Raw genomic sequence first — 13,839 nt, forward strand, 5'->3', positions numbered from 1 at the left:
ATTTCAAAAAAGTCAAAGAAGAAATCAAAGGAATCAAAGAAGACACAGGACACCAATTTAATGAAATAAAGAAATCAATACATGAAATTAATAAGGAAATAGAAATAATAAAGAAAAACCAGTCAGAATTACTAACAATGAAGAACACAGTTGATAAAATAAAAAACTCTGTAGAAAATCTCACCAGCAGAATGGATGAAGGAGAGGATAGAATATCTAAGCTAGAAGACCAGGTGGCAGATCTAATTCGGTCCAACAAAGAGAAAGACAAAGTAATAGAAAAGTATGAATGGGAATTTCAAGATATTCGGGACACTATGAAAAGATAAAACATAAGAATTCAGGGCAGGCCATGGCAGATGTGGAGGACGGCGAGGAGCCCTGCACCCTGTCCTCGCACTCTGGGAGCGCAGGCTCCAAGTCAGGGGACGACAAAATGTTCTCACTCAAGAAGTGGAACGCGGTGGCCATGTGGAGCTGGGACGTGGAGCGCGATACCTGCGCCATCTGCAGGGTGCAGCTGATGGATGCCTGCCTTAGATGTCAAGCTGAAAACAAACAAGAGGATTGCATTGTGGTCTGGGGAGAATGTAATCATTCTTTCCACAACTGCTGCATGTCCTTGTGGGTGAAACAGAACAACCGCTGTCTCCTCTGCCAGCAGGATTGGGTGGTCCAGAGCATTGGCAAATGAGAGGCAGTAGAAGGTGGTCCTGGTGTGGTGGATCTCGGCCCTCCTAAGTGTTGCCGTCAAGTGCCCCGCAATGCTAGAAGACTCTAGGGGCTTGTTCTTCAAAGAGAAAGTAATGGATCTGTGGTTCCCTGGACTCATCAGAGGCATGGTTTAGCATTTTCTCAGCTTAATTTTCAGAAATTCTGTACTCAAGATCATTTATGGAAGATGGTCTTTCCTACCTCTGTTGTGTGTGTTATACACACTGGTTAGACAACTCCAACAAATTGGACAACTTTTATCACTTACCTGTTGGTATGCTAGGGGCTGTAAGAGCAGTTGCATTCACAGAGGAACATTTGCATGCTTTTGCTTGATTAAAATAAAACAAAGAATATTACAGTGACAAATAAAGAACAGTTTAAAACCCAACTCTTACCACCAGTTTGTTCCTGATAATATTTATTGTTGGGTATTGGGAAACCTATAGCCTCTTCATTTGATTTAAATGGGAGTTTAATTTTGAACTGGTGAATGTGGTAAATAAAATGTAACTTTCAGGAAAATGGGATTTTGATTGTTTTGAGAGATTTTTTTCTGTTTGACTCACCAAGGAAACCCAGTTCTACCATTATCTCACTGCTAAATCATTGAGTAAGAAAGGGTATTTTTGCTGGGCGTGGTGGCTCATGCCTTTAATCCCAGCACTTGGGTGACAGAGGTAGGATGATTGCCATGAGTTCGAGGCCACCCTGAGACTACTAGTGAATTCCAGGTTAGCTTGAGCTAGCGTGAAACCCTACCTAAAAAAAAAAAAGGGGGGGCGGGGGAGCTATTTTCTATTTTTGGTAAGGTTACATTGTAATGTATATTTTAGTGAAATATTAATGAGGGGAAATGCTTATGAACATAACATTGGAGCTTATTATACAATGTTTTACTAATAAATAGATTATTTTATTTAAGTTGGGTTATTATAATTTTATGTATTACCTTAAGATTAATAAACTAATTTATCATATAACTGAAAAAAAAAAAGAATTCAGGGCATAGTAGAAGAAGAAGAATTTCATTCCAAAGGTATAGTAGGCATCCTCAACAAAATCAAAGAAGAAAACTTCCCCCAAATTGGGAAAGAGGTGCCAATGCAGATACAGGAAGCCTTTAGAACACCAGCCAGACAAAACCTGGAAAGAACCTCTCCTCTCCATATTATAATCAAACTACCAAACACACAATCCAAAGAAAAAATATTGAAAGCAGTTAGAGAGAAAAACCAAGTTACCTACAAAGGCAAGCCCATCAGTATTCCAAATTCTGAAAGATAACAACTGTCAACCAACGTTACTTTATCCTGAAAAGTTATTCATTCAAACAGATGGAGAAATAAGGACATTCCATAACAAAAGGAGGCTAAAGGAGTATTTGAAGACAAAACCAGCTCTACAGAAAATACTTGAAAGAATCCTCCATGCTGAAGAGAAGGAAAAGCACATATATAAGGAATCTGGAAAAAACAAGCAATACTCAAATACTACTTAACAGAAGAAAGCAAAAGTAGGACCAGAACCACAATTAAAAAAAAAAAAAAGGCAAACATAAATACACACCTTTCAATAATATCTCTTAATATAAACAGACTCAATGCCCCAACCAAAAGACATAGGTTTGCTGACTGGGTTTAAAAGCAGGGTCCGGGCTGGAGAGATGGCTTAGCAGTTAAGGACTTGCCTGTGAAGCCTAAGGACCCTGGTTCGAGGCTCGGTTCCCCAGGTCCCACGTTAACCAGATGCACAAGGGGGCACATGTGTCTGGAGTTTGTTTGCAGTGGCTGGAAGCCCTGGTGCACCCATCCTCTCTCTCTCCCTCTATCTGACTTTCTCCCTGTGTCTGTCACTTTCAAATAAATAAATAAATAATTTTAAAAAAAAGCAGGATCCTACAATTTGTTGTCTCCAAGAAATTCACCTTTCTACAAAGGATGAACAATATCTTAGTGTGAAAGGTTGGAAAATTCAAGCAAATGGGCCTATAAAACAAGCAGGGGTTGCTATCCTAATATTTGACAAGGTAGACTTCAGTCCAACATTAGTTAAGAAAGATAAGGATAAGCACTTCTCTTAATATTCATACCCTTATATTAATGCTACTCTCACTTTGGATAGAGAAACTTCTCTTTTCAGATGGCAGTGACCTTGGGAGCACTCAGAAGGTATCATGTTGCTGGAAAGAAGTAACTAGAGTACCAAGTAACATCTTGATCACACCTTCCAAGGCTCAGGGTCTAATGCAGAGGAGGTGGCAGAAGGAATGTAAGAGTTAAAGGAAGGGTTGGACTCCTTACTACTTGCTCTCTCCAGACAAAAAATTAGCCAAGATATCCATGATCTCATAATGCCTGACACTATGTACATAAGACCATGATAAGAGGAGGGAAGGATCATGGCATACAAGTAGAGGAGAGACTTATTGAGATGGCAAGTGGATGTGATGGAGAAGGGAATTTCAAAGAGGAAAAGAAGGGGGGGGAACCTACCATGGGATATTATTTATAATAAAGGAAAATGTATAATAAAATTGAGAAAAATAAATAATACAACAAAAAAAATAAAAAATAAAAATAAGGAAGGTTACTTTATATTGATTAATGGCACTCTCCAACAGGAGGACATTACAATCCTAAACATACATGCACCTAACATGGGGGCTCCCAAATTCGTCAAACACTATTAGAACTAAGGTCACAGATAACACCAAACACAGTGGTGTTAGGTGACTTTAACACCCCACTCTCATCAATTGACAGGTCATCCTGGGAAAAAATAAACAGAGAAGCAACTGGACTAAATGAGGTCATAGAAGGAATGGACTTAACAGATATATACAGGACATTTCATCCAAAGGCTGCAGAATATACATTCTTTTCAGCAGCACATGGAACATTCTCTAAAATAGACCATATATTAGGACACAAAGCAAATCTTAACAAACTCAGGAAAATTGAAATAATTCCTTGCATTCTATCTGACCACAATGGAATCAAACTACAAATCAATAGCAAGAAAGGCTATAGAGCATACACAAAATCAGGGAAACTAAACAATACACTACTAAATGATGACTGGGTCTATGAAGAAATCAAGAAGGAAATCAAAAACTTTATAGAGTCAAATGATAATGAGAACACAACATACCAAAATCTCTGGGACACAATGAAGGCAGTGCTAAGAGGTAAATTTATAACCTTAAGGGCCTATATTAAGAAATTAGAAAGGGACATCGGTTAAGATGGCGGTGTAGGTACCACGCCAAAGCAGCCTAGGGGGGAAAAGACCAAAAGAACTCAGCAAAATACACACTTTTACTAAAAAGTGAGGTGTATAGGAAACTGAAGTGACAGCAGAGACGTAGAAGAGTTCCAGAGCATCCAGAGCCTGCACAGGCGGGAAAAGCGGCTCCGGAAGCTTGGCCAACTACCGCGGCCACAGTGCACCAGAAAGCCGCCAGGCTCGGCTCCAGCCAAAAGAAAAGCCAGGTGCAGGAGCTTCCCCTCACACTGCGTTCTCCACAACTCAGGAAATGTGAGGGGAGAGTGGAGGCGAGCAGCGGGGGAGCAGACCGTGAGGTAGAAGAACGCTTGGAGCAGCGAGAGAACCAGAGCAGCTGCGGCTCCCTACCCTACCCCACCACCTGAGCCCAGCTCCGGCGAACAGAGCAGCAGCCCGGGACCCAGCCACGCCAACTTGAGCTGACAGCGGGACCCAAGCAGGACCAGAGTTCGGCAGCAACATCAACGGCTCCAGCACCAGTAACAGTGGCGCCAGCAGAGGCAGACCCAGGAGTGGCAACAGCGGCAGACTCGGCAGCAGCAGCTTCAGGGGGAGCAGCGGCAGTGGACACAGCAGCAGCAGGTTCAGCAGCACTGGTGGCTCCAGCAGTGGCAGCTACAGCAGCAGCAGAGGCAGCAGCAGCGGTGGGCCCAGCAGCAACACCTTCAGCAACAGTGGCTACAGTCCCAGCAGGAGCAGCTTGAGCAGCAGCAGTTCCAGCAGAGGGGTGCTGATCTGCAAGGCCACACTTGCCAGGCTTGGTTTGCCCCACAGGAAAAGCAAGTGCCCAGCTCCAGAAATCAGAACAGCAGCCCAACGACCCAGGCAGCAACTTGACTGAGACCAAAATCATCCCAAGGTAACTGGGATTGCAACAGGGAAGGGTCTCACTTGGTCGCAAGCTGACTTGGATCCCTCAACAGACCAGAAGTCTTAACCTCTTTGTTGATAGAGGATCTGGTCGTTATAATAACTACTCTTGCATACATACTCGGGGCTGTTTTTGATTGAAAGTGTACAGTGTTTAGTTAAATTTTAGAATCTACCTGCATTTTATTCCACTCAGCCTGCTTGAATACTCCTATAGCAGGGAAACTCAACCCCTAAGAACATCTTTGTAGATACTCTGAGAGTCGTAAGAGCCACACCTAACACCTTAAGGTCCTACCAAGAAAACATATTACATCAAATCAATTGATACAGCTGAGAATACACAGCTAGCTAGAAAATCCTAGCATTAACTTAATCCAAGATGCAAAAATATATACATTATAACACAAGAAACACTAAAAAGCAAGACGATATAAATCCACCTAAAAGTATTAATGCATCAGAAATGTCCTCCAGTGAGAAAGAGTTAGAGGAAATGACTGAGAAAGAGTTCAAAAGAATGATTATAAATATGTTCAAAGAGGTCAAAGAACACATCAAAACAATCAAAGAAGAAATCAAAGAGGAAATCAAAGGAATCAAAGAAGATGCAGGACACCAATTTAATGAAATAAAGAAGGCAATACAAGACATAAATAAGGAAATAGAAATAATAAAGAAAAACCAGTCAGAATTACTAGCAATGAAGAACACAGTTAACGAAATAAAAAACTCTGTAGAAAATCTCACCAGTAGGATGGATGAGGGAAAGGACAGAATATCTAAGCTAGAAGACCAGGTGGAATATCTAATACAGTCCAACAAAGAGGAAGACAAACTTATAGAAAAGTATGAGTGGGAATTTCAAGATAGGCGGGACACTATTAAAAGATCCAATATAAGAATTCAGGGCATAGTAGAAGGAGAAGAACTCCACTCCAGAGGCATAGTAGGCCTCTTCAACAAAATCATAGAAGAAAATTTTCCCCAAATTGGGAAAGAGGTGCCAATGCAGATACAGGAAGCCTTTAGAACCCCAGCCAGACAAAACCTGGAAAGAATCTCTCCTCGCCATATTATAATCAAACTTCCAAACACACACACCAAAGAAAAAATATTGAAAGCAGTTAGAGAGAAAAATCAAGTTACCTACAAAAGCAAGCCCATCAAGATTACAGCAGATTATTCAACACAAACTTTTAAAGCCAGAAGGGCTTGGAGTGATATATTCCAAGTTCTGAAAGATAACAACTGTCAACCAAGGTTACTTTATCCTGCAAAGTTATCCATTCAAATAGATGGAGAAATAAAGACATTCCAGGACAAAAGCAGGTTAAAGGAGTATTTGAAGACAAAACCAGCTCTACAGAAAATACTTGATAGAATCCTCCATGCTGAAGAAAAGGAAAAGCACACATATAAGGAACCTAGAAAAAACAAGCAATACTCAAATATTAGTTAACAGAAGAGAGCGCAGGTAGAACCAGAAACACACACACACACACACACACACACACACACACACACAAAATGGCAAACATACATACACCTTTCAATAATATCTCTTAATGTCAACGTCCTCAATGCCCCAACGAAAAGACATAGATTTGCAGACTGGGTTAAAAAGCAGGATCCTACAATTTGTTGTCTCCAAGAAACTCCCCTTTCTACAAAGGATAGACATTATCTTAGGGCGAAAGGCTGGAAGACGGTGTTTCAAGCAAATGGGCCTAGAAAACAAGCAGGGGTTGCTATCCTAATATCAGACAGGGTAGACTTTAGTCCAATGTTAGTCAAGAAAGATAAGGAAGGTCACTTTATATTGATTAAGGGCACACTCCAACAGGAGGACATTACAATCCTAAACATATATGCACCTAACATGGGGGCTCCCAAATTTGTCAAGCAAACACTATTAAAACTAAGGTCACAGATAACACCAAACACAGTGGTGGTGGGTGTCTTTAACACCCCACTCTCATCAATTGACAGGTCATCCCGGGAAAGAATAAACAGAGAGGCATCTGGACTAAATGAGGTCATAGAAGGAATGGACCTAACAGATATATACAGGACATTTCATCCAAAGGCTGCAGAATATACATTCTTTTCAGCAGCACATGGAACATTCTCTAAAATAGACCATATATTAGGACACAAAGCAAATCTTAACAAATTCAGGAAAATTGAAATAAGTCCTTGCATTCTATCTGACCACAATGGAATTAAACTACAAATCAGTAGCAAGAAAGGCTATAGAGCATACACAAAATCATGGAAACTAAACAATACACTACTAAATGATGAATGGGTCAATGAAGAAATCAAAAAGGAAATCAAAAAATTTATAGAGTCAAATGATAATGAGAACACAACATACCAAAATCTCTGGGACACAATGAAGGCAGTTCTAAGATGTAAATTTATAGCCTTTAGTGCCTAAATTAAGAAATTAGAAAGGTCACAAGTAAACGACCTAATGCTTCGCCTTAAAGCCTTGGAAAAAGAAGAACAAGGCAAACCAAAACTCAGTAGACGGGAAGAAATAATACAGATTAGGACAGAAATTAATGAAATAGAAACAAAAAGAACAATCCAAAGAATTAATGAAACAAAGAGTTAGTTCTTTGAAAGGATAAACAAGATTGATAAACCCTTCGCAAATCTGACCAAAAGAAAGAGAGAAGAGATACAAATTAATAAAATCAAAGATGAACAAGGTAACATCACAACAGATTCCAGAGAAATTCAAAAAATCATAGGGACATACTATAAAAGCATATACTCCACAAAGTATGAAAATCTGAAATAAATGGATGATTTTCTTGATCTATATGACCTACCTAAATTAAATCAAAATGAGATTAATCACTTAAATAGACCTGTAACAAACATGGAGATCCAAACAGTTATCAATAATCTCCCAAGTAAAAAAAGCCCAGGCCCAGACAGATTCAGTGCTGAATTTTACCAGACTTTTAAGGAAGAGCTAACACCATTGCTTCTTAAGCTTTTCCAGGAAATAGAAAAAGAAGGAATTCTACCAAACTCCTTCTATGAGGCCAGCATCACCCTGATACCAAAACCAGGCAAAGATAGAACAAAAAAGAAAATTACAGACCAATCTCCCTCATGAACATAGATGCAAAAATTCTCACCAAAATATTGGCAAACAGAATACAAGAGTATATCAAAAAGATCATTCACCCTGACCAAGTAGGCTTTATCCCAGAGATGCAGGGATGGTTCAACATACGCAAATCTATAAATGTAATACATTACATAAACGGGTTGAAGGACAAAAATCACATGATCATCTCATTAGACACAGAGAAAGCATTTGACAAAATCCAACATCCCTTCATGATAAAAGTCCTACACAGACTGGGAATAGAAGGAACATATCTCAATATAATAAAGGCTATTTATGACAAGCCTACAACCAACATATTACTAAATAGGGAAAAACTGGAATCTTTTCCACTAAAATCAGGAACAAGACAAGGGTGTCCACTGTCCCCACTTTTATTTAATGTAGTTTTGAAAGTCTTAGCCATAGCAATAAGGCAAGAGACATACATAAAAGGGATACATTTTGGAAAGGAAGAAATCAAGTTATCATTATTTGCAGATGACATGATTCTATACATAAAGGACCCTAAAGACTCTACTAGCAAGCTGTTAGAGCTGATCAAAACCTACAGCAATGTAGCAGGATACAAAATAAATACACAGAAATCAGTAGCCTTCATATATGCTAACAACAAACACACAGAGGATGAAATCAGAGAATCACTCCCATTCACAATTGCATCAAAAAAAAATAAAGTACCTTGGAATAAACCTAACCAAGGAAGTAAAGAATCTCTACAATGAGAACTTTAAAACACTCAAGCGAGAAATTGCAGAAGACACTAGAAAGTGGAGAAACATCCCTTGTTCCTGGATTGGAAGAATCAATATTGTGAAAATGGCAATCTTACCTAAAGCAATCTACACATTTAATGCACTCCCTATCAAAATTCCAAAGGCTTTCTTCATGGAAATAGGAAAAACAATACAAAAATTCATTTGGAATCACAAAAAAACCTCGAATATCTAAAATAATACTGAGCAACAAAAAAGAGGCTGGTGGTATCACCATACCTGATTTTAATCTATACTACACAGCCATAGTAACAAAAACAGCATGGTACTGGCACAAAAACAGACATGTAGATCAGTGGAACAGAATAGAGGACCCAGATGTAAGCCCAAGTAGCTATAGCCACCTGATATTCGATAAAAATGCCAAAAATACTCATTGGAGAAGAGACAGCCTCTTCAGCAAATGTTGTTTTGAAAACTGGATAAATATCTGCAGAAGGATGAAAATAGATTCTTCTCTCTCGCCATGCACAAGAATTAAGTCCAAAAGGATTAAAGACATTAACATGAGACCTGAAACTCTGAAACTGCTAGAGGAAAAAGTAGGGGAAACCCTTCAACATATTGGTCTTGGCAAAGACTTTCTGTATACAACCCCAATTGCTCACGCAATAAAACCACAGATTAACCACTGGGACCTAATGAAATCACAAAGATTTTGCACCGCAAAGGACACTGTGAAAAAAGCAAAGAGGCAACCTACAGAATGGGAAAAAATCTTCGCCAGCTATATATCTGATAGAGGATTAATATCTAGGATATACAAAGAACTCAAAAAGTTAAATAATAAGGAATCAAACAAGCCAATCAAAAAATGGGCTATGGAGCTAAATAGAGAGTTCTCAAAGGAAGAAATACGAATGGCATATAAGCATCTAAAAAAATGTTCTACGTCACTAGGCATCAGGGAAATGCAGATTAAAACTACATTGAGATTCCATCTCACTCCTGTCAGATTGGACACCATCATGATAACAAATGATCATAAATGTTGGCGGGGATGTGGAAAAAAAGGAACCCTTCCGCACTGCTGGTGGGAATGCAGTCTGGTCCAGCCATTGTGGAAAACAGTGTGGAGGTTCCTAAAACAGCTAGAGATTGATCTACCATATGACCCAGCTATAGCACTCCTAGGCATATATCCAAAGGACTCATCTCATTTCCTTAGAAGTACATGCTCAACCATGTTTATCACTGCTCAATTTATAATAGCTGGGAAATGGAACCAGCCTAGATGTCCCTCAACTGATGAGTGGATAATGAAGATGTGGCACATTTATACAATGGAGTTCTACTCAGAGGTAATGAAAAATGAAGTTATGAAATTTGCAGAAAAATGGATTGACCTGGAAAGTATTATATATATATATATATATATATATATATATATATATATATATATATATATATCATATATATATATATATATATATATATATATATATATATATATATATATATATACTAAGTGAGGTAACCCAGACCCAGAAAGCCAAGTGCCACATGTTCTCTCTCATATGTGGATCCTAGCTACAGATGACTGGGCTTCTGCGTGAGAATGAAAATACTTACTAGGCGAGGCCAGTAAGTTAAAAAGGAGACATAAAGGGTAGAGAAAGGAAGGGAGGAGGATACTTAATAGGTTGATATTGTATATATGTAATTACAATGATTGTAATGGGGAGGTAATATGATGGAGAATGGAATTTCAAATGGGAAAGTGTGGGGGTGGGACGGGAGGGAATTACCATGGGATATATTTTATAATCATGGAAAATGTTAATAAAAATTAAAAAAAAAAAAAAAAGAAATTAGAAAGGACACGGGGAGCGCCGGAGTGGAATGGGCGGCCGGCGCGGAGCTGCCGAGCGGGGCCGCGGGGTCTTTCATGATGAGAACTTCAGGGGTACTTCCTTCTCTGAGTAATTGATAGTCTGGGCGGTGAGGAGATGGCGGACAGTGTTAAAACCTTTCTCCAGGACCTTGGCAGGGGAATCAAATACTCCATCTGGGGCATTTGCACCATCTCAAAGCTAGATGCCCGAATCCAGCAAAAGAGAGAAGAGCAGCGTCGAAGAAGGGCAAGTAGTGTCCTGGCACAGAGGAGAGCCCAGAGCATAGAGCGAAAACAAGAGAGTGAGCCACGCATTGTTAGTCGAATTTTCCAGTGTTGTGCTTGGAATGGTGGAGTATTCTGGTTCAGTCTCCTCTTGTTTTACTGAGTGTTTATTCCTGCGCTTCAGTCAGTAACAGCCCGGATCATTGGTGACCCATCGCTCCATGGAGATGTCTGGTCGTGGCTGGAATTCTTTCTCACCTCCATTTTCAGTGCTCTTTGGGTGCTCCCCCTGTTTGTGCTTAGCAAAGTTGTGAATGCCATTTGGTTTCAGGATATAGCTGACCTGGCATTTGAGGTATCAGGGAGGAAGCCTCATCCATTCCCCAGTGTCAGCAAAATAATTGCTGACATGCTCTTCAACCTTCTGCTACAGGCTCTTTTCCTTATCCAGGGGATGTTTGTGAGTCTCTTCCCCATCCATCTCGTTGGCCAGCTGGTTAGTCTGCTGCATATGTCACTTCTTTACTCACTGTACTGCTTTGAGTATCATTGGTTCAATAAAGGAATTGAAATGCACCAGCGATTGTCAAACATAGAAAGGAATTGGCCTTATTACTTTGGATTTGGCTTGCCCTTGGCGCTCCTCACAGCAATGCAGTACTCCTACACCATCAGTGGCTGCCTCTTCTCTGTCCTGTTTCCTTTATTCATCATCAGCGCCAATGAAGCAAAGACTCCTGGGAAAGCATACCTTTTCCAGCTGCGCCTCTTCTCCTTGGTGGTCTTCTTAAGCAGCAGACTATTCCACAAGACAGTCTACCTACAGTCAGCCCTAAGCAGCTCAACCTCCACAGAGAAGCTCCCCTCACCGCATCCATCTCCTGCCAAACTGAAGGCTGCTGCAGGCCGCTGAGTCTCCTGTTGTCCAAAGGAGATGGTGGGATTGGATGGAGGCTGTGGCAGCTCGTTTCCCTGTTCTCCTTCCCTACCAGGGAAGGAGGGACCCACTGCCAAGGGCCTCTGCATATCCCCTTCTCTTTGAGGAATTGGAATCTTTGTCTCTGGTGCACATAAGGCAGGATCCTCCTGACCCAGTATGTGGAGTTTTACCACCACCGTGAGTCTGAAAAGACCACAGGTTTTCCAGCTGTTTTCTAGCATTTACCAGCCCCTGTGCCTGGATGAATTTGAATACTTGGTTTTTCTCCCTGTGCCATTACCCTTTCACCTCTCTTTGCTGCCTTCCAGCACCCTCGGATGAATGTGTTTTGTAATCCTAACTGTTGTATTTTGTGAATTTGTTGTTATTGTTTTTCTGTGAAGCACATACATTGGATGTGGGAGGTGAAGGAGTATCTCAGTTACTCCTGCTGACTCCCTTACTAGCCATCACTGTCTTGTTTCTTGTAACTCAGGTTAGGTTTTGGTCTCTTGCTCTATTGCAAAAAGAAAAAAAAAAAAAAAAAAAAGAGAGAGCGAACCTGAAGAGATGGGACAGGACAGACCTCACAGCCAGATTGGCTGGCTGCTGAGGAATAATTTTCTTTCTTCCCCTTGAAGGGGAAAAAGCTTTTTTTCACTGGTACATTTAAAATTCCCCAGCTAGGGGAGATACCAATTCTGGACAAGTGCCACTGGAATACAGAATGCTTGGAGAATCTGAGCTTTTCAACTCTGGAAGATGAAAATTTACTGTTGGCCACTGCTAGGTCTGATTGGTATTTCAAAGGAATATTGGGTACTGCAAATAGGAACTGAAGGGGGGTAAACTTATTAAACCCATTAACCTGTGATTGATGATGTTTCCCTGTCATTTTAAAAGACTAAATAGAAGGTGGGAGGTCTGATGTCAAAAACTTGTACAATTTTAAAATATCACAATTAAATGTGAGCTGGTTTCCCATAAAAAAAAAAAGAAAGGTCGCAAGTAAACAACCTAAGACTTCACCTTAAAGCCTTGGAAAAAGAAGAACAAGGTAAACCAAAAATCAGTAGATGGAAAGAAATAATAAAGATTACAGAAGAAATTTTGAAGTAGAAACAAACAACAACAACAAAAAATCCAAAGAATTAATGAAACAAAGAGTTGGTTCTTTGAAAGGATAAACAAGATTGATAAACCCTTAGCAAATCTGACCAAAAGAAACAGAGAAGAGACACAAATTAATGAAATTAGAGACGAAAAAGGTAACATCACAACAGTTGCCAAAGAAAGTCAAAATATCATAGGGACATACTATAAAAGCATATACTTCACAAAGTATGAAAATCTGAAAGAAACAGACGATTTCCTTGACTTATATGACCTACCTAAATTAAGTCAAGATGAGATTAATCACTTAAATAAACCTATAAGAAGCATGGAGATCTAAACAGTTATCAACAATCTCCCAACTAAAAAATGTACAGGCCCAGATAGATTCATTGCTGAATTATATCAGACCTTCAAGGAAGAGCTAACACCATTGCTTCTTAGGCTTTTCCATAAAATAGAAAAAGAAGGAATTCTACCAAACTCCTTCTATGAAGCCAGCATCACCTTGATACCGAAACCAGGCAAAGATAGAACAAAAAAGGAAAATTACAGTCCAATCTCCCTCATGAACATAGATGTAAAAATTCTCAACAAAATATTGCAAACAGAATATAAGAATATATCATAAAGATCATTCACCCTGACCAAGGAGGCTTTACCCCACAGATACAGGAATGGTTTAATATATACAAATCTATAAATGTAATACATTATATAAATGGACTGAAGGACAAAAATCACATGATCATCTTATTAGATGCAGAGAAAGCATTTGACAAAATCCAACATCCCTTCATAATAAAAGTCCTACAGAGACTGGGAATAGAAGGATCATATCTCAGTATAATAAAGGCTATTTATGACAAGCCTACAGCCAACATATTACTAAGTGGGGAAAAACTGGAAGCTTTTCCACTAAAATCAAGAACAAGACAAGGGTGCCCAC

General features: G+C 39.6%; 1 protein-coding gene and 1 pseudogene across 1 annotated transcript; both read left to right on the forward strand.

Annotated features, from left to right (window-relative positions):
- Positions 1-352: 352 nt before the first annotated feature.
- Positions 353-694, forward strand: LOC101615463 (RING-box protein 2-like). The gene has a single exon (XM_045148658.1). The coding sequence runs from the start codon at positions 353-355 to the stop codon at positions 692-694; it is 342 nt and encodes a 113-aa protein (XP_045004593.1).
- Positions 695-10,709: 10,015 nt separating this feature from the next.
- On the forward strand, positions 10,710-11,771 carry LOC123460823 (annotated as a pseudogene).
- Positions 11,772-13,839: the final 2,068 nt, after the last annotated feature.

The sequence above is a fragment of the Jaculus jaculus genome, chromosome 5, assembly GCF_020740685.1.
Source record: "Jaculus jaculus isolate mJacJac1 chromosome 5, mJacJac1.mat.Y.cur, whole genome shotgun sequence".
Classification (NCBI taxonomy): domain Eukaryota; kingdom Metazoa; phylum Chordata; class Mammalia; order Rodentia; family Dipodidae; genus Jaculus; species Jaculus jaculus.

Coding starts and splice junctions, on each gene's coding strand:
- LOC101615463 (XM_045148658.1), top strand. CDS start 353: ATGGCAGATGTGGAGGACGGCGAGGAGCCCTGCACCCTGTCCTCGCAC.